The sequence below is a fragment of the Hydractinia symbiolongicarpus genome, chromosome 13 (genome assembly GCF_029227915.1).
Source record: "Hydractinia symbiolongicarpus strain clone_291-10 chromosome 13, HSymV2.1, whole genome shotgun sequence".
Lineage (NCBI taxonomy): Eukaryota > Metazoa > Cnidaria > Hydrozoa > Anthoathecata > Hydractiniidae > Hydractinia > Hydractinia symbiolongicarpus.
Window position 1 is genome coordinate 22,056,498 of NC_079887.1, and position 20,486 is coordinate 22,076,983.

A 20,486-nucleotide genomic window follows, 5' to 3' on the forward strand; every position below is an offset into this window, starting at 1 on the left:
TCTGTAAAGATCGGCAAAGTGAATGCTGGTATAAAAACTGAGTCAATTACTTTGTCGAAAGCTGCTATATGAAGCTGTGCTTCAGGAAACGTTTTAATGAAGTAGGTTATCTTGTGTTTAAAGCCACTTATAAAAGATGTAAAAGCTTCTTGTGGTTGACTTTTTTCAATTCTACAGAGCACAAGAAGCTGATCACACCATTCTTTCACTAAATTTCTTGCGTATTCAGATTTTCCTTCCTCGCTGCCAATCAAAAGAAATTTTTTTTGCGCCGTCTTTTTTCTCATCATTTATATCAAAAAAGACAAAAAAAACTGGCCACGAACCCAGGGTTGGTTTTGAAAATGTAAGTTAATTTGGAAAGTACGTCTACGTAGCGGACACCTACATTTTGATGTCTCAATTATGTACTTATAGACAGATATCGCTGTATCCTCTCTGATATGATAATAATAACCTCTTCCCCAGGTCTTTTTCTTCGCTCTATTTATGTGAAAAGTTTTCTTCAGTTTAAATAAGCAAAGCTGTCATTAAATTTTACTATGTAGTCCCGTGAAAAAAAATTGAGAGTCTTTTCTTCTCCAGGGCGGGAACGCCCTTTTAAAACACCCGTGTCTCTGGAGGCGGTTTTTGAGTAACACGGGCCGAAGAAGACCGCAATTTTTTTACAATTTGTGACGTCACTTTTTATGTTTGCTTGACGCCATCTTGACGATTCCTTCGGCTGAACGCGGGCAAAGGAGAAAAACGTCTCCCCGCTTAAACATATCTAAGACAGAATTTTACACACTTTTTCGTCAAAATAAAAACAATATGTCGGAGTCAGATAAATTAAATGTAGACAACATCATAGCACAACTTTTAGAAGGTATCTAAATATTCTATTTTTTTCTCGTTTCTATGATGCATTTGTAAAGGGTGTGTTTGTCGTCACAATTTTTTTGACACTCGTAGCTAGCCTAGCTAAACTTCCATCCTAAGTTTAAAGTCTAGAAATCTGTATTTTTTGTGCTGCTTCTACTTATCATAAAATCAGTCTGAAAAAATACAGAAAAATGAAGATAGTAGCTAGCTAATCGTAATCACCCTTCACAGTTTAAGTTGTTCCGGCATTTTCTGTATTAAGAAAGGAAGTAAACAGAGTGAATTTAATAAGGCTTTGACCGTTGGCATGATGGGTATTTTTTATTTTCTAATGAAACAATGTACCTTTTCACAGTTATCATGATATGTAGTAATACACAAAGTATTGGTTTCAAAAGACAATCCCGTGCGGTTATGAGAAAAATCTGCTACTGTGCAGAAACCAAAAAAAAAACACGTTTGCCAGTCCACAGCAGTGGGAATTTTGGTAAGAGGGAAAGGTCGTTTTCAGTTTTAATACTGATTTTATGTCTTCTAAATTGGCTTTAAGACGATTAGTACTGTGCAATTAGTCGTACAGATAACTTGAGTCGGATAAAATAAGGTTATGTTATTTTTAATCAACTGTGAAAAGGTGTATTTGTCTCATGGCATAAAAATTTAGGATGTTGTTGGTAGTAACCCTACATAAAATATATAGCTAGCTATATATATGTGAAGAAATTGTAGCTAACTTTTCTTTTTAAAAATTCTTACAAAAAATTATTTCACTTTTCTTCACAGTTTATATATATACTTCCTTTTTTCAATTCTCAATAAGAGCATCGTAACAAAATGAAGATTTATTTATGCAATGGTTAACTAAAACTGTGCACTCTTTCAACAGAGGCTTTGTTTAAACAAGAACTACCAGTATCTGAAATAAAGTAAAGCTAAATAAGCAAAAACTACACATCATGTAAAGTTTTAACTTAGAAAACATAGATTTTGTAAAAAATCACCCCTATTTTGCCGACCAAGAGAATCATCAGCAAAGTCATGTGAGGGGAATTGGGGAGATCCCCAATTCCCCTCACATGACTTAGGTTACCCCAGGTCTATGGTGAAATTCACTCACCCATATTAAATCCCTGCCAAAGTGAAACAAACTGCAGTATCAGTACAGTTTTTTGACTATGTAGTCTGTAGTTTTAGTGTGAGGTCCCTAAATACCACTGAAAACAGTGGCAAACTTATAACGTTACCAAACAAGACATTGTCCTAATCCTGTTTTATATGATTTTATCATCTTTGCTGTAAAAATATTCAGGCCAAACTTGTTATCTCGAGAACTGTGTATAAAGTCTTAGAAAGAAGATGACGTTCATTTAAACAATAGTTTTGAAAGGATTGTTGCATGGAAAATAACAGAAATTGAAAAAAAATTACTTAAAACTCGATGAATTTGGCTATTACCTAAACAGTGTGTAACGCTTGTTGGGTGCCATTTGGTATTCTGCCCCGTGTTTGCAGGATATATAAAGACTCAACAGAGTATGAAAATCAAACAATTGTTTTGATCAGTGTAGTAAATATATAAAGCCACTTTCCTTCTAAATGACAAGATGGATTTTTTGAGTTAGATAAATTATTTCTATACGCTATTATCTTCATAACCCAGGCTAGCTGCGGAAATAGCACAAAATTTGTGTACGCAAAGGATACCTTGTTTTAGAAGGAAAATGTGTTTCTCATTACATTGACAGTGACAATTTTCCGTGCTGTCTACAAAAAAGGTCCAGTAAAATGTAGGAAGATGACATTCTATTTGTCCATATTGCTTCATGTAAAATATTTGGCCTTTAGAGCTTAATTTGTGGGCACAAAAATTGATGTGAACTGATTTAATATAAAAAATTTAATTTTGCTACATTGGATATTTCCAGTTTGGTGGGTGGGGTAAAATTGTGAACACTTGATTGTAATTTTCAGTAGCAGCTGTTTGTTTTTATGAAACATAAAATGAGTGGGTGATTGAGTTTTTTTCCTGATGCCTATTTCATATTGTCGTTAATGCTATATATAGTTTTCTAAACTTTTGGGTCAATTAAAATAGTTAAAGAGTAGGAAACTTTCAGCTGATTTGACAATTATATATAGAACAAACTGTGAAAATTAAATTGCTTTGAAACTTTAAATAATTTTTCACACAGGTGTTTTTTTTTTTGTTTTTTGGTGTGTGTGTGTATTTAAACATACTGAAAAAAGAAAGATTCAATAAGTATACAATGTTTTGGCAAATTTTGATTATGTTCCATATCTTGTTTTGTAAGTCAGGGGCTAATACAGGTCAATTTAGACATCAGTATACCGATTTTGGGGACATCCAATTTGGGCACCCAAAATAGAGAGTTGAAAACTGTGTTACATCTTGTAATGATATATAGGGAAAAAATGTGGTGATAACAGTTCTAGATCTTGTAGGTTCACTTTGAAATATTACTGTTTGATACAAACAAATTGAGTTTCTTACTCATCAATGCCCAAAGTAATTTCCTGGATTAACCCCTGAAAGTGAAAACTCATCAAAACTGGGTTCAACTTATTTAAAATAACAAAATATAATGTTAACCAGTAGGTTCCAAAAAAGCTCACTAAAAAATTATCCTGGCAGAAGTTATAAAAGGATGAATGTTTAACCTTGTGTCGTTTTGTTATTCTAGTTCGTGGTTCAAGACCTGGCAAAACTGTACAACTGACTGAATCTGAAATCAGAGGATTATGTTTAAAGTCTCGTGAAATCTTTCTTAGTCAACCTATTTTACTAGAGCTGGAAGCTCCATTAAAAATTTGTGGTAAGCCTTTTAGTCTTTGGAAGATGGCCATACTGTATAGGTTAATTATTTCATGTATATTTTAATATACATTGAAGGGGAAGTTATAATATTTTTCCATGAGAAGAATGATTTTAAAATAATCTTATTTTTCCTTTTTCCTTAAATCACTGTGAAGTTACTAATTAGATTTTAAAATTGATTTTTGCCATTAGTTACAGTAATATTTGATTTGGATTAAGTAAGTTTCCATGTTTACATAATGCATTTTAATAGGCAGTATTTTTAATGACTTGTAGTAGTATCTATAATTGGTGCTTATTTCATTCAGGAGGTGTTGTTTGATAGATTTATAGCTTATCTGAAGTTTTAAGATCATACTTATTGTTTAGGTGATATTCATGGACAATATTATGACTTATTACGACTCTTTGAATATGGAGGTTTTCCACCAGAATCAAATTATCTTTTTCTTGGAGATTATGTTGACAGAGGAAAGCAGTCGCTAGAAACGATATGTTTGTTACTTGCATACAAAATAAAATACCCTGAAAACTTCTTTTTATTACGAGGAAATCATGAATGTGCAAGTATAAACCGTATATATGGCTTCTATGACGAGTGTAAGTTGGTGTTATTATTTGCTTAATAGCAGAAGATTGCTATTAATTTGTTTGGCAGAAATTGTTGAATTTAGCTATCATATTGGTTTTTTAAGGCACCCCACGGTCCCAATTTCAGAAATATAAAAAATATATTTGAACTAATTAGAACTTTCGTATTGTTAAAAGGGAATATTAAAGTAGATTTTATTATATTAATTTAAGAAAACAAAAATCCAGCTGGATTGTAATTTTTTAAATAGAAAAAGCAACTCTCTTATAAATGTGTTTACGTTTTAATTTGAAACCTCAAAGTTGGGCAGTTCTTGCTATTTAGATTATTTCCTATTTTGTGTATGTAAAATGTTACATGCCATAGTGATAACATATGCTCATTAAAAATTTACTTCGCTTTTTAAGAATTTCGCCATGTTTTCATATATATATCATAAAATGTTAATGCAACTATCTAATGCACATATATATATCCACATATCTACATGTACTTAACTTGTTCTGTGTGGTTGTCGTCTTTGATACGGCAAATAAAACAAATCAATTTAATGAATATGCTTAACCACTTTGGTTAGAACTTTACGGGCTGTTTATTTTTAAAACAAATTTTATGCTACTTTTCCTGCCTCGCATACGGGTCATTACGAATAAGCCCTCTGTTACCATTTTTACATACTGCATTTTCTTTACCAGCCCCCTTCAAAAAAATTATTTTCTTGTTCTACGTATTGTTTTTGTATTGCTCAATATTTATATTAGATACTTTTTATTTTCTTTGGCAGGTAAAAGACGATACAATATAAAATTGTGGAAAACCTTTACTGATTGCTTTAATTGTTTACCAGTAGCAGCCATTTTAGATGAAAAAATATTCTGTTGCCATGGAGGTTTGTTTTGTTTTGTACTATAAAAAAATTGACTATCCTGTCGACAATCAAACTGATACTTGGGCCTGCTCTTTCTTTACTTGTGTTGCAGTCATTTAGCCTACACTTAATGACATATATGATCTCTTATATTTAGGTTTGTCGCCCGATCTTCAATCGATGGAACAAATCCGTAGAATAATGAGACCAACAGATGTTCCTGACCAAGGTATACTGTTATTTTTATTGAGCTACAACTTTTTAGAAATTGTGGTTATTTTTTACAGCTGTCTGTAATCGGTGTTAAAAAAACGCCAGCCTTTTTTCGAGGGAGGCGCTCATTAAATATATTGAAAAAATAATGGATTAATTTTAACATTTTCGTGTGAAGTAAGGGTGCTTGAGACTCATACCCAGTGTATTTCAATATCCCCTTTGCTGGTGATATTAATTTTGAAAACTAAATAAATTATCTACAGTAGGATGATAGTATATTTACATGAAAAATTCCAAAAAGAAAAAACAGAATTTTTATTCATTGAAAAAATATATAATTGTAAAGTCCTCTTTTTTGTAGAGCGGAGTTCTATACTTGAATAATTTTTACGTTTCTAGGCTTGCTGTGTGATCTACTTTGGTCCGATCCTGATAAAGAAGTTTCCGGTTGGGGGGAAAACGATCGTGGTGTCTCGTATACGTTCGGTCCTGATATTGTCGCAAAGTTTCTTCACAAGCATGATTTCGACTTAATATGCCGCGCACATCAAGTGGTGGAGGACGGTTACGAGTTTTACGCGAAACGACAACTCGTTACTTTATTTTCCGCTCCTAATTATTGTGGAGAGTTCGATAACGCTGGAGCTATGATGAGCGTGGACGAAACATTGATGTGCTCGTTTCAGGTACGCTAATTACAGCTTAGAATATGTACGCGGTTGTCGGGCTGTTAGACGTTTCAAGGTGTTTAACCAACCCGAAACTAGGATGAATAAAAGTGTGGTATTCTTTATTCTTTTAAAACAAATAAATGGAAAGGGTGACATGCGACGTAGTTTCGCATTGAGACCATCGATTTAGCTTGAATATATTACCTAAGCTTGTTAATGTTTGTGTAATTTGTTTTCTAGATATTAAAGCCAGCTGATAAAAAAAAATTCCCGTATGGCGGTTTCGGCGGAGGCCGGCCAATAACGCCACCACGTAATGCTCCAGGTGCTGGTGCAACGCCCAAAGGTAAAGGCGGTAAAAAGACATAGATTTATAAATATTGATAGTGTCGTTAACTGGTATTCCAGTTTTTTATGTATATATATGTTACGTGAGCCTTCACACAACGTCGCTGTCGTACGGAGACTTACAACACCACAACTTGAAGAACGCATTTTAATTTGCTGCAGACAAAAACTTATCCAAAAAGATGTCATCGATTGAAAAATTATAAAAACGACGCACTCAAGCCTTCGTGTAATTAAAGTGTGTTTTTGTTTTAACTTGGACTAGATTCCTGTTTGTTTTCCAAATAGATCTCGGTTTCTTTTAAAAACGACGCACTCAAGCCTTCGTGTAATTAAAGTGTGTTTTTGTTTTAACTTGAACTAGATTCCTGTTTTTTTTCCAAATAGATCTCGGTTTCTTTACTGAACTCGGACTGGAATTTAGTTTATTTACTGTAATTAAACTCTGTGTGCACTAACTATTTATAATTCTGCTTAATCCCTTTTGCTTATGTGGCAGTTATATATGCACACATACTCATGCTTTCACTGTGACATGAACATCTAGATTCTTCAGGTAATTTTAATTATATTTTAGAACTATAAAATTTTTTTGAAGCGCTGACTAATCTTAAGCGTCATTTTAAATGTCTAGCTTGTTTTGATGAGCAACTTGTACAGTGTGTCAACGTTACGTATTCGCATTTTTAAACTTCTCGTGCAGTTAGAAAAAATTGTATTATATTGTGATGAATATATAATGCATGTTGATATATCTAGTTTTTTTTCTACTAAAGCATCTGCCAACCTATAAAATTACCCAGCTTTTTACTGACGTCATGGTCCCAAGGAAAGTGAATAGTCTAGTATCTAACGGGATTATATACCGATTTCCTTATGTTGTGTTCTTCGATTTTTTTTGCGCCTGATTCAATTTGTAGATGATGAAATTTAACGCGTTGTTTATTTATTATTTCACCGGAGGTTTTGTACATTAGCACTAGCATTGGTTACTACTAGCTAGCTAGTTAGAGCTTTAACCAATGTTGTTGACCAATATATACACTTTTTTCTTTGTTATTGGATATCTTTCATTTTTTAAAGATCTGTAAATAACATGACTTAGCTATCCTAAGCATATGTTGTGTTGATGGTATTAGACGGAATATTGGTCTTCATCATGTTATATATTCAACAAAATGTAATAAGAGTAATGTAATCACTCAAGGTAATACTCATAAGTATCCTTGAGCCTTACGATTATTTAAAAATTATAGCCTGTAAGAATGTTACGGTTACAGCTAATTGTTGTTGTTTTTTTAAATTCACAAAATGTTCTGTCAATAAGTAGTATTTCTATAAGCATTGCTAGATTGTTATTCCACGTCAGGTATAACTATGGGTATTGTAATTTATTTGTACGGAAAAGCGAAGATCAACAACTTATGCACAAATATGTTTTTAAAGGGTACTTTAGACAAATCTGATAGAATTAACATAAAAACTTTTCTGTATTATACTTGCTGAGTTTCCGAATTTAAGCTACTGTAAGAGGCCAATAGATTTTTTATACAGAAGACCATGTATTTTAATGAAATAATAATAAATAGGCAATTTTTTTTGGGAGGGGGGGATGATTTTTAAAATCTAAGAGAATTGTAGATGAACAAACCGCTCACGATTTGTTTCAAGTTACATGTTGTTTCAATGCAATAACGTTTAGCCAGTTAAGCTGGACAGCACTCCCTTGATATGTTTAATACTTGATCGATTTACCATAATAAGTTATAACAGATGGCCTAACAAAGTTAAGAAAGTTTTGAATATATACAGACGGCCTTACAACTAATAAATGACTTTGTTTTATTTTCCTGAGGATAACCTAAAAAAACATAACCTTACAAGTTTGACACTGTCATTTTCAAAATAGTTAATAGAGGCCTAATCTTGCTGTTAAGTTAATTCTAAAGAGAATAAGAACAATTTAAAGAACCTTGAATCTATTTTTTTAGAGAAAAGAACAACACTACACCTACTAAATATTTTTATTTATGGAAATGTGTGACCTGTGATAAAAACATTTTTGTAAGAACAGCAGCATTTTCTGTTGTTTCCGAAAAAAATTAGTTTATGCCACAACCGAAAAAAAAAAAACAATTTGTGATTAGTGTTGCAGGTTTATCATTTCTTGAACATGTTCAAGAAATGATAAACCTACAATACTAATATAAATCTGAACAGACAAACCAAAACAATAAGCAATTTGTGATTACTCTAAGTACACTGGGTTGAGCCAAAATATGTTTATTATAAATGTATACTAAATGGAAAGGTTAAAGCATATTAGCAGGAGAGTGTGACAATAATAACGATACATAGCTGGGCAGCACATAATCCCTGAGTACATGCTAGCTATACCATCCAACCTATAATATCTGGCTAAAAGCTGGGTAATTTTTTTAGGATTTCAGTTGGTTTACTTTTCTTTATTGAAAGACTTTTTCGTAAAATGTTTGTTTATTGCCATTTTTCCTTAAGGCTTAATTTCGTGAAAATAGCAGAAAGTCACAAACAATTTAATAGGGGAACATACAGTTTAATTAACCGTTCATGTTAATTAGATTGTGGGTTGGATGTGCATATTAGTTGCATCATGGGTTTGATGTACATATTAGTTAGATCATGGGTTTGATGTACATATTAGTTAGATCATGGGTTGAATGTACATATTAGTTAGATCATGGGTTTGATGTACATATTAGTTAGATCATGGGTTGAATGTACATATTAGTTAGATCATGGGTTTGATGTACATATTAGTTAGATCATGGGTTTGATGTATATATTAGTTAAATCATGGGTTGGATGTACATATTAGTTAGATCATGAGTTTGATGTACATATTAGTTAGATCATGGGTTTGATGTACATATTAGTTAGATCATGGGTTTGATGTACATATTAGTTAGATCATGGGTTGGATGTACATATGAATTGGATTGTGGGTTGGATGTACATATTAGTTGGATGATGGGTTTGATGTACATATTAGTTAGATCATGGGTTCAATGTACATATTAGTTAGATCATGGGTTTGATGTACATATTAGTTAAATCTTGGGTTGGATGTACATATTAGTTGAATCATGGGTTGGATGTACATATTAGTTAGATCATGAGTTGGATGTACATATTAGTTAGATCATGGGTTGGATGTACACATTAGTTAGATCATTGGTTGGATGTACATATTAGTTAGATCATGGGTTGGATGTACATATTAATTGGATTGCGGGTTGGATGTACATATTAGTTGGATGATGGGTTTGATGTACATATTAATTAGATCATGGGTTTGGTGTACATATTAGTTAGATCATGGGTTTGATGTACATATTAGTTAAATCTTGGGTTGGATGTACATATTAGTTGAATCATGGGTTGGATGTACATATTAGTTAGATCATGAGTTGGATGTACATATTAGTTAGATCATGGGTTGGATGTACATATTAGTTAGATCATGGGTTGGATGTACATATTAGTTAGATCATGGGCTGGATGTACAGTTAGATCATAGGTTGGATGTACATATTAGTTAGATCATGGGTTGGATGTACATATTAGTTAGATCATGGGTTGAATGTACACATTAGTTATGATGTACACATTAACTGAGTTACATTTTCAAGTGAACTTGAAAATGTAACTCAGTTACGAAAAGCTTCGTGCTACTTTATAAATTAAAAATAAAATTTTAACATGTGTTTTTAAAACTTTTCTTATTTATTTGTTGGCTGATTTATCATTATGAAGTATCAGATTTGTAAAATAATCTGGTCTGTAGAATACAACTATCTGTAAAATACGATAATCTGGTCTGTAAAATACGAAATGTCTGATATGTAAAATATGAGATATCTGGTCTGCATAATATGAAATACCTAATCTATAAAATACAAAACCGTTTTCTGCTTGGATAACGAATAGATGGTTTATGTTTGGCATCGTTTGGTAGCCGAACTCATCCTTGTCTAAAACATTCTAAAACGTAGAGGTACTTTTCATAACAACCCAGTCGTTAGGAATTATAGCGGCTTAGCTAAGTTTTGTGGTGTTGAAAGGACTGATCAAGCCAACATTTCTTGTTGAATACTGTTGCGGATTGTTTTTAACATTTGCAAATCCTTCAATTTAAAATTAGTTTCATCTGGGAAATTATTTTATCTGCTAAATTAACCCCCCGAAAATATGCGCTTCGTCCATCCGCGAAATTATGCCTGTATAACTGTGTACAAACTGAATGGAAAACAAAACCTAGGAAAAACGGAAGACGTAAGTATTTTTTGTTTAAATATTAAATAGAAATATGACATCCTGTTAAGAATGAATTTTAGGTCCAGTATGTCATTACAATTTAATTAACACATTGTCTTTGTTTTGATGACAAAAAAAAAACTTTTTTCTGCCTGAACTATTGCATACTGTAAACCAAAACATTCTCCAAGAAAAAACAATATACTATCTACTACGCGTCATCGTTATTGTGTTTTGTCATGATGAACAGTTGAAAGTTGGTTTACCATGATGTATCTTGAAAAGAGAAAGTAGAGTTTTCGGAACCAAACAAATTGACTCTGATGACACTTCATGCCACACTAAAATAAAATAAAAGGACTCTACAACAAATAAAATACCTTTGTTTTACTTTTTTATTTAGCCTTCCTAATTCTTTTTTTTTTTTTTTTACGTTGGCAAAAAGTTTCGACGTGAAATGCCATTTGTCTGTTTTATCAATACGCCAACTTTCATGTCGGCAGTTACTAGAAAGCAGTTACGACGTAAAGGGGCTAAAGTTTCCTCAAAAAGATTATCATTCCTCAGGCGTCCCCAGTAATATAATGAACTTACATAAGTTTTATAAACTTCCCAAGGAGATGATATTAGAACAAGTTTGCTAAAATTATGTAATTCGTATTACTACAAAGAAAATATGCACAATGTATCAAAATTAAATGCTAAAAAGATTTCCACATTATATTGAATTGAATAAAAATCACCTTTGTAGAGCACCAGCAATGATACATGTAAACAGCACATCAAATATGGATGAATACTTTCGCAAAATATTTACATCTTCTAAAAAGAACACCTTTACGTTCCGCAGAGATTTAATAACTGTATGCGTATCTTGATGGTTAGAATGACCAGAGACACCATATTCTCCAAATGTAATTACCTGCACAAGAATTTAGTAATATAAACCTGTAATGCACAAAGTTTTGGAAATTCTTGGCTTTTTGGTAAAATTAGGCATGTTAATACACGAATTGAAAGGAACAATACAACTACATATACCATATCTACATTGTTCTTTTTCAAATTAGCTTCCAGTTCCAATTTTAGCTGTTGTATATCCCATTTGTGAGATGGATCATCAAGAAAATGACTAAACGAAAATCCTACGCTGATTATGTCCTATATATATAATTATAATAATTTATATGTTAAGTTAAATACATCTTCATACTTCTCCTCCAAAAACAACACATTTTCCTCCTTTATACAAAGTTCTTTGCAGCAGAGTTTTAGTTCATTTCTTCTGGTGTTTCCAATCCCATTGTAGTTTCCTAATAAGATTTTTAGAAATTAAGAGAGTAAAGTTTCTAAACCATAGTATCAAAAGATCCTTCTCTATTCAATGGAAACAATACGCTGCTATGACAGCTGGGGAAAACAGCTTTAAGCCAAGAATCACAATACCTATTTTATTAGTACCAAAATTGTGTAATTTACAGAACAGGCAGCCTGAGCAATGTATATAGATTATATACATGGTGGAGCTGACATTTTAATTTATAGCTATATTTGTAACTATTTAATAATTACAAAACAAACATATTTTTATGAAACAAGAGAAAGGCTGGAAAATGTTTATAAAAAATATTGCCACAAATGTTGCTCTCGATAAATAGCTTTGTTAATTTGCTTTCCAAGATATCCAAACATGTCCCAATGTTTGAAGAAGCTTCAGTTGCATCAGGGCAAGTTAGGAAGTACTGCAATCATTTGAATATTAAAATTGATTTTAGAAGTAATTTCAATGCGACTGACATTAAAAAAACACAAACACATCTTGGAATTGGGATATGAAGTGTCACAAATGGATGTTTCTCAGTTGTTTTAAAGGATGGTATAAATTTAAAACTATAAAGTGATCAGGGTTACTTTTATATAGAGAGTAAAATTATATACACAGGAGGTTTGAGGACTTTAATGGGGATTTTCAGATTTTTGAGAGTATGACAATATGTTTTTGAAAGAAATATGAGAAGATTTTAAAGGTGACAACATAGCAGAAGAACAAATAATTTCTGTATGCATGTGTAGCATTTTGAAAAAAAATATATCCTTGGTATAGTTTTGTTCAAAAAAATTTGAGAAGGAAATTGTAAAAAAGTCTGCGTTTGGAAGAAGTTTTAGGATTTTTGAGAAGGTTTTCTAAAACTGAGGAGAATATTGGAAAGATGCAGCAACAAATATAGTTATCATATCAGCATCAGAGCCATAGATACACAAAATATGGATAGTATTTTTATGCAGATAGTTATCCAATACTAATACAAATGTGGAAATTTAAGCAAAAAAGATCTCTACGGTATTATTAGCCATAAGCCTATAATTATATACTATACATACCATCCAGTCCGAGTCACTAGCAAAAATAGACAATTACTTCACTATTGGGAAGAAACTTCCCAATCAGGAAGTTTTATTATTGGAGAATATCAAATTTTCCAATCTGGAAGTTATGCCACTACTTTGACCAAACTTTTTGATTGAAAAGCCTCAACACCATTACAAATGGCTTCCTCACGTCTCAGTTTTAAACCAGAGGGAAATGAAGCATTATTAGCCATAAAGAATGGAAGATAAGGATTATAATATGAAAAGCATACTAGGCAGTTGTACAACCTTGTTGTTGTCGTTTTCCATGTTGTCCCCCATGTTGTAGTGGAACAGCCTTGGTTGTGGCTTATAGCCACGGTAAAATTATTATTCGCTCTGTAACCCAGGGTATTTTTTATATTTTTTTTTACTTATATATTGAGAAAATATATTGCACAATGTTAACATCACATACGCACAGGCTGTTTGAATTCTCAACATCCGGAATGGAGAAGTTACTTTCAGATAAGGCAGTTAAAAAACTTCCCAATCAAGAAGTATTGCTCGATTGGGAAGTTACTTCCATTTTGAGCTAGTGGCCTAACTGTTATCCTGTAAATGTATCAGCTAACTATATCCTGTCACAGGTAATTAACAGTTCTCCACTTTCCATGGTGTATATTTATATACAGGCATAAACACATTATACGGGACATCGGAATATTTACTTACCACTTGTTATAGATAAAATGAGAAAATTATCCACGCTAATAAATTTCAAAACATTGTGTATTGTGGGTGCAAAAAACATTACTTCATCATCTGGATGAGCAATTACTAAAGCTACATTTTTCGAAGATGCAAAATTGCTTTGAACTCGATATTGAAAGACCGTCTTCTGAAAACAATACACTAATGAATATAATATTACAAAGGCAGTAGCTACCACCACCAAAAAAGCAATCATCATGAAGCATGTTAATCACGCGGACTGTCGAGAAACCATACAATTTTGTTTACGTCTAAAATCCAGACAGTGGAATTTTCTCTTTCCATATTTCACGGCTGCTAATGGCCACTTTCACTAGATGTTATCAAAAGGGGAGCTAGTCGGATCAAAATGGTAGAAAATTGAAGCGGTGAATCTTGTGTTTTTAAATCAAACAGAGCCAGAATGTCACAGAAGAAAAGGTAGCTATTCGTTTTCATGTTTTAGAACTAGAAGCTAGGTTGCTCAGCATGTTGAAAGTAAAGCTCACGCGTACATTTTGATTATAAAAACACGTCACAAAAACTCTTGCTAACTAGCGAAAATGTAACACAGAGAAGTATCTGAAATTTTCAGCTAGCTAGCTAGCTAGATCTTTTTGCGCAGCCAATGGCAATGCGCTACTAGACATTTTCTTGGGTGCATTATCACATGTATAAAAAAACTTTTGGACTGATGACAGCGCAGATTAGGACTGTAGCTAGCTGCTTAATAAAGCAAGTTTAAGATAAACTGTGTATATTATTAGCAGAATAATGCAAACTGAGGTAGCTAAACATAGATAAATAGGTGTCCATATTTTACATAGTTGAACTCACATATATGGAGGGATATATAACCTGTCTAATAATTCCAAAAGGGGCCATGGCTTGATGGAGAGTCGTAGAGTATTAGGTGCTCATTTCACGGCTGTTTTGAAGCGGACAAAAATGTTACGAAAAAATAATTCAAATTACCCTTTCAGTTAAAACATCTCAGGAACGAAATTAAATTTTTATATTCTGTAAAAAGAATAATAATCTCAGATAAATTGTTCATGCTATTAAAAGAAAAAAAATTTTGGACACCTGTCCGAAATTAATATATTTAGGCCAAAAAGGCTAAAAATGACTTAAAAATTATCATTTAGATGAATGTCTTCCACAATATCTCTAGAATAAAGTTAAGGAAACATGTTTTTTATGGTCCACAGGTTAGGGTAAATATCTGGAATGAAAATTAATTAATTTTATTACTGTCTGAAATTGTCCAAAGGGTTATTTTTGGGCCAAATGTGAGACCTATGTGAAAAACGGCCTTTAGAGCCTCAATGTATGCTTAAAGTTTGTTTATTAACTGAATAAAAAACATCACTTCAGATTTTAAGGCCATTAAAGATGATGTAGATGTAATATTTATCTGTCCGAAATTGTCCAAAGGGTCACTTTTGTTCCAAGGGTTTTCGGGCCAAATATGTGACATCATACATTAAATAAAACGTCATTCAGAGTCGACAGTTTCAACATTCCAGTTTATCATGCTAGTAGAAAATATCTCAAGTTGTGCATAAATAGTTTATTTATTATACAAAGCAATCATTTTGTGTTTCTTTATAAATTGTATAAAATAGCACCCAATCTTGTGATAAAGCCAAGATTAGCTAGCTAGCTAGCCATAAACATCTTTGATTTCAACATTGTCATCTTGAGAAAGCCCACCAAAGTCTTAACTAAATATAAAAAAGAAGTATTAAGTGACTTAGCTACAAAACGCGATGCAAAATGCGAAACTGTAGAACCAAAAAATAGCTACTCTTTACAGAAAAATACAAAACAGAAGAAAAAAGATTAAAAAAGATAACAATTAGCCACATTTGAAGTTTTACAAGCTATAGAACAATTTCTTAAAATCAAGGGTGATCTTATAGCAAAAAAATAATATTAAAATCCCTGCAAAATAAAGTAGTTTACTGTTTTGTCCCTTACCTCGTGTTCTGCCAAACTTATGCTAGCTTCAAAATTGATAAGACACCGTTGTCTCGCTTATTTCAACATTTTTAAAAAATCCCAGGTTCGGACTAGGATTTCCCAAGTCAAATGTAAACACCAGGTTGCCGTAATTTTGCTGGGAAAAACCATACCTACCAAAACATTAAACGCGATCACTGTGACTTGCTTAGAAGTTTAGATAATTATTTAATTAGACAGAAAAGGGATCACACTACAACAAATCGTCGTGCACCACTTTGGCAACTTTTTCCCCTTCTTTTTTAGCGCCTAAAGAAGACTTAAAATTTAAGTAGTTTATAGTTTGCAACATGAACGGTGCACGGTACCAGCCAATAGAACCATGTTTCCAGGCCCCCGATACCAATTTTCAAGTACGTAGCTAGTAGCGTGGCGTTGGCACAAGGTTGGAAGGTGGTATACTTTCGCCAAATATAATGTTTTTTTATAGTTTTGTGTGTTTTGATCGACGAAATAACTTGAAATTTATAACACACATGTATAACATATTTATATATTTAAAAAGCAGAAAAGTAGATCGTTTTAATACTTTTTAATTCAGTAAAATTAAAACAAAACAAAAAAGGTTTCAATAACTTAAAAAAATGATAAAAATACAAAATTTCCAAAAAAATTGTGGAAGCCATCTTAATTTTGTCCGCGGTTTGACCGTAGCAAAACAGCCGTGATTTGAAGCTGAGCAGATCCAATTAGGTCCAAACTCTACCAAACAGATGCCTTCATCCAACAGCCCACACAGCGTGCCATCTCACAATTTTTCCCTACATAACTTGGGTACCCACAGCTATGGTAACATACACTTACCCATATTGAATCGCTACAAAGGAAAATCAAACCCTAAGCTTCCACACAAAATGCAACAGTTATAACCACTAAGCTATGGCACCACATTAATTAAAGTGAAGCCAGTTGCTTATACCGTCCTTATTACGTGATTGTCTAAGCAAATGGCTCTAGTGACAATCTGGTAATTTCATGGTTTTGATTATAAACCATCCTTTTAACAAACTTTTTAAAATGCTGGTAAACAAGGCAGGTGTTTGCACAGGGTCAAGCAAAAAAGGAATTGGCTGAAATGTCTCAAATCCGTGATGTGTTTTTTCCAATGTGAGATCCACTGGAATTATTTTTAAAAGCCTATTTTATGTTTAAAATTGTTTCAATACTTAGTGATTTGTCTCAGATGTAGCTGGTGGTTGCTTCAAACGTGGCCATGTATCCTTTTCCATTCCTCAAAATCAAAATCTTCAATAACTGCATACCGTATATAATTGCCAGAAATTGGAATCTAATTTTGCTTCCAACATAAAACTCCCTTAAAGGTATGGTCTTTGAAGGTCTAGTCCAAAAAAAGTCAAATTATCTTGTCTTCTGACCGTAAGACTAGTTTTGGAAGTTGTTGTCTTATTATACTTTCAAATTTGAGTAGCCGAGGCAGGCGCTACTATTCATAACTTAAAATTGAGCAGGTAATAGGGACACTTCATCAGGTAAAATTTAACCACAAATGGGAATTTTTTCAAGAGCATGTATCATTTCAGGTAAATGACACTGAATAACGTTTTGTGCATTTCTGGTATTTTATAGCAATCTTGTTCTCATGCAGCCTTTTGTTTTCCACAATCCTTCCCTAATATGTTCGGGCTCTGCAGATGTAGTTGACCCCAATATGTTTTGTTTTAGCTATGGATTGCTTATTCCAAAGAAGGGATTTCGAAAAGCGAATTTTACAAAACCTTCAGTGTTTGCTGATGATTCTAGTGATGATGAAAACGTAAGTAAATAATCAGGTTAACAGAATCGGTCTATGGATTCTTATTTATTTTTCTTGCTCATTAGATATAAGTCAATCAAAATATTTTAATATTGTAAATAGTATCCAATATCATTTTTTTTTAGAAAGTAAGTCACAACCTTCTGACTGTAAAAACAACAAGCACCCAGATAATCAAATTAATTTTCGTAGAAGAGCTGTGTTGTGTGGGTTTAATTATGAAAACTGAATATCCTTAACGACCATCGTTTTTCTTGAAATTTTTGTGTGTTATTTAGAAGCCTATGAAGGCTGTGAATAAAGATATAAACAATGAGAGTTCCAAAAAGATTGCCGTCAAACAGGTATTGATTTTTTTGACAATTCAGAAAACTTGTGTAGCATTTTAATTTTATAGTACTTTTATTCTTAACTGATTTGGTTTAAGAGAAACACTAATTTTGCGGTTAGTTCATGGGAGAAAATATCTTTTTTCGAGTGTCTTTCAGGTCAGTATGGAAATTTTTTATCTTCTACCAACTCATTTTTATTAGTTAGTGCTTCACGCCTTATTTCCATTTATTTATAAAGATTTGAAGCAAACTACCTAAAATCTGTTTATGTATAGACTAAAATTGAGATGCAAAAAGCATTGCAAGAGGATCCGTCTGTTTATGAGTATGACGAAATTTATGATCAGATGGAAGAAAAGAAGAAACAGACGAACGTAAAACTTTTGTCGACAGAGAAAAAATCAAAGTATATCTCAAAGTTGATGAAAACTGCAGAGCATAGAAAAATGGAAGATGAAAGAAGGAAAGAGAGAAAAGTGCAGAAAGAACGTGATGCTGAAGGAGATGAATTTGAAGAAAAAGAAGAATTTGTGACTTCAGCGTATCCTTTCTTCAAATTATTATTTATCATTATTATATGATATTGTTTGATTTGCTGATTTGTTTGATAGTGAATGCTTTTATTTGGAAACTTGAGCTCAAGTTTTTTGAAATTCAAAATCGCTTATACGAAATGAATACGAAAAAATTGCTGAAATCGAAAAAGGTTGTAAAACGCTGTAAAATTCTACCGATGTTCTCCTTGATAATGAAACAGTTATCGCCAAAAAATGGAAGAAAGAGCTGCGGTAGAAGAAAAACTACGAAAACAAGATGAACAAGATCGTAAGTATGTTTCCCATTACGATGTGCGAACACTGAGGTTTTTGTAGTTGTTTGTGGTGGTGGTGATGGTGGGGTTATTGTTTTTTTTTATAATCATTCTTTAGTGCTTTCAACCTTAGAAAATTTTTCCTCCTTATTTTCAGAAGCCAACGATGTTACGAAACAGAAAGATCTTGGAATGTTTTATCGCAATCTCATGACGAAAAATGTGGCGATGGGGGGCGAAAAAGATGACTCTTTAAAGAAAAGCGCAAGCAACGAAACAAAAGAGAAGAAAGGGAGTAGTGAAGAAGAAACTAGTGAAGACGAGAAAAAGAAAGCATCGAAAAACGACAGACGATCTTTACAGAGTTCAAATAAAAAACGAAAATATAGAAAGAAACAAAAGTCTGATAGCGAGAGTGAGGCTAGCGTTACCCCAAAGAAAAATGTTAACAAAAAACAAGCACCAAAAAGTGGTAGCAGTAGCGAAGACGACACGGACGAAGACAGACAAAAAGGGAAGAGTAAGAAGAAGAAAGAGACGGCCAGCAGGAAACGTAGTAAACTGAATTCCGAAGATGAGCGAGAAGTTGAGAAAGAAATAAGAAGATTAAAGAAGAAAGAAGTACTCTCAAAGAAAATTTCGAAATATGAAAGCAGTTCTGAAGATGACTCAGAGATAAAGAAGAAGAAAAAACAGAAGCGAAGAAGTGAGAGTCACTCATCATCTTCGTCAGATGACGAAGATGAACGTTCGAAACCCACTCGTAAGTCTACAGAATACTCGAAAAAACAAACAGATTATAACAGCACTGAAGATCTTCTCGAAAAAAGGAGGCGAAAGAATTCGATTAAAATGCCTCTGTCGTCAGATGAAGAGAAAGAAAATAGAAAGACTAAAAGAAGAAGCTCGATTGAAAAAGAATTCGCATCGAAATCGAGCTCTAGACGAGGAAAAACACGACACGAACACGATGAGAGTGATGATGAAACGCATCGAGGTAAAAATCTAAAAAAACGCTCGTATTCTTCCTCTTCAGAAAACGAATTAAAAACGTCACGAAAAGTTGTAACGAAGAAAAAGAAGCGTGCGTATACGTCATCGTCCTCCGAAGGAGAAGAAGAGGAAGAAAAACATAAACAAACAAAAAAAGATGAGCAGAAAACAAAAACTGAAAAGAAGATGAAGAAGAATAAGAGTGTTTACACTAAACGTAATACAAGCGAAACTATCCTTCAAGCAAGAGAACGTTATTTATTAAGAAAGGAAAATCTTACGGCACCGAGTCAGAACACAAACTATGCCCAATCTGATTAATTTGATCATGCCGCTGATACTTTTAAGTACTTTTCGAATACCAAGATTATCCTCGAGGTTGTTTTTTATCCGTTTTTAATAAAAATAAAACTTGTAGTGAGTTGTACTTCTCGATAACTTCCCCCGTTGTTTATAATAAACGATGCGCAATCCATAACGATACGCAATCCTAAAGTCGCAAAAATGGCGTTAAAAGGTTGCGCAAATTATTTTTCCAAAAAAAAAACTCAACATAATTCTCATTTTTATAAGCATATTTTAATTACAATTATTCATTCTGTCTGTTAGAACTAAAAGTGCAATTTTGTCTTGGCTTAGCTCTTGACAAAAATTATTGAGAATGTAATTAGCAATTGTGTGACTACGAACTAGTTTTTTTGGTGCCGCCATTATGAAGTTTGGGGGATAAAAACAGGTCTTCTGGGTGGATACTGCTC

General features: G+C 32.8%; 3 protein-coding genes across 4 annotated transcripts; 2 read left to right on the plus strand and 1 right to left on the minus strand.

The window, feature by feature from the left end:
* The first annotated feature begins 689 nt into the window (after positions 1-689).
* LOC130622931 (serine/threonine-protein phosphatase alpha-2 isoform) lies at positions 690-7,145 on the plus strand. Its single transcript, XM_057438390.1, has 7 exons — positions 690-868; positions 3,567-3,698; positions 4,070-4,300; positions 5,077-5,181; positions 5,318-5,389; positions 5,776-6,062; positions 6,288-7,145. Exons 1-7 carry the CDS (start codon positions 814-816, stop codon positions 6,414-6,416), a joined length of 1,011 nt encoding a protein of 336 aa, XP_057294373.1. The 5' UTR covers positions 690-813; the 3' UTR covers positions 6,417-7,145.
* Positions 7,146-10,698: 3,553 nt separating this feature from the next.
* LOC130622933 (N-acetylglucosaminyl-phosphatidylinositol de-N-acetylase-like) lies at positions 10,699-14,039 on the minus strand. 2 transcript variants are annotated; one of them, XM_057438391.1, is made up of 6 exons: positions 13,776-14,039; positions 11,905-12,004; positions 11,733-11,823; positions 11,435-11,613; positions 11,286-11,331; positions 10,699-11,032 (listed from the first exon to the last, which is right to left on the minus strand). In XM_057438391.1, exons 1-6 carry the CDS (start codon positions 14,011-14,013, stop codon positions 10,916-10,918), a joined length of 771 nt encoding a protein of 256 aa, XP_057294374.1. In that variant the 5' UTR covers positions 14,014-14,039; the 3' UTR covers positions 10,699-10,915. The 2 variants fall into 2 exon arrangements, with proteins under 2 accessions (XP_057294374.1, XP_057294375.1); XM_057438392.1 differs by having other exon boundaries at positions 11,286-11,354.
* Positions 14,040-14,099: 60 nt separating this feature from the next.
* LOC130622929 (nuclear speckle splicing regulatory protein 1-like) lies at positions 14,100-20,151 on the plus strand. Its single transcript, XM_057438388.1, has 6 exons — positions 14,100-14,234; positions 17,502-17,592; positions 17,871-17,936; positions 18,200-18,465; positions 18,682-18,749; positions 18,893-20,151. The coding sequence occupies exons 1-6, from the start codon at positions 14,218-14,220 to the stop codon at positions 20,047-20,049; spliced, it is 1,665 nt and encodes a 554-aa protein (XP_057294371.1). The 5' UTR covers positions 14,100-14,217; the 3' UTR covers positions 20,050-20,151.
* The last annotated feature ends 335 nt before the right edge of the window (positions 20,152-20,486 follow it).

Coding starts and splice junctions, on each gene's coding strand:
- LOC130622931 (XM_057438390.1), top strand. CDS start 814: ATGTCGGAGTCAGATAAATTAAATGTAGACAACATCATAGCACAACTT. Junction 5,182..5,317: donor AATATTCTGTTGCCATGGAG/GTTTGTTTTGTT, acceptor TCTTATATTTAG/GTTTGTCGCCCGATCTTCAA. Junction 5,390..5,775: donor AACAGATGTTCCTGACCAAG/GTATACTGTTAT, acceptor TTACGTTTCTAG/GCTTGCTGTGTGATCTACTT.
- LOC130622929 (XM_057438388.1), top strand. Junction 17,593..17,870: donor ATTCTAGTGATGATGAAAAC/GTAAGTAAATAA, acceptor TGTGTTATTTAG/AAGCCTATGAAGGCTGTGAA. Junction 18,750..18,892: donor AAAACAAGATGAACAAGATC/GTAAGTATGTTT, acceptor CCTTATTTTCAG/AAGCCAACGATGTTACGAAA.
- LOC130622933 (XM_057438391.1), bottom strand. CDS start 14,013: ATGATGATTGCTTTTTTGGTGGTGGTAGCTACTGCCTTTGTAATATTA. Junction 12,005..13,775: donor CATTTTATCTATAACAAGTG/GTAAGTAAATAT, acceptor AAATCTTATTAG/GAAACTACAATGGGATTGGA. Junction 11,332..11,434: donor ATTGCTGGTGCTCTACAAAG/GTGATTTTTATT, acceptor ACATAATTTTAG/CAAACTTGTTCTAATATCAT.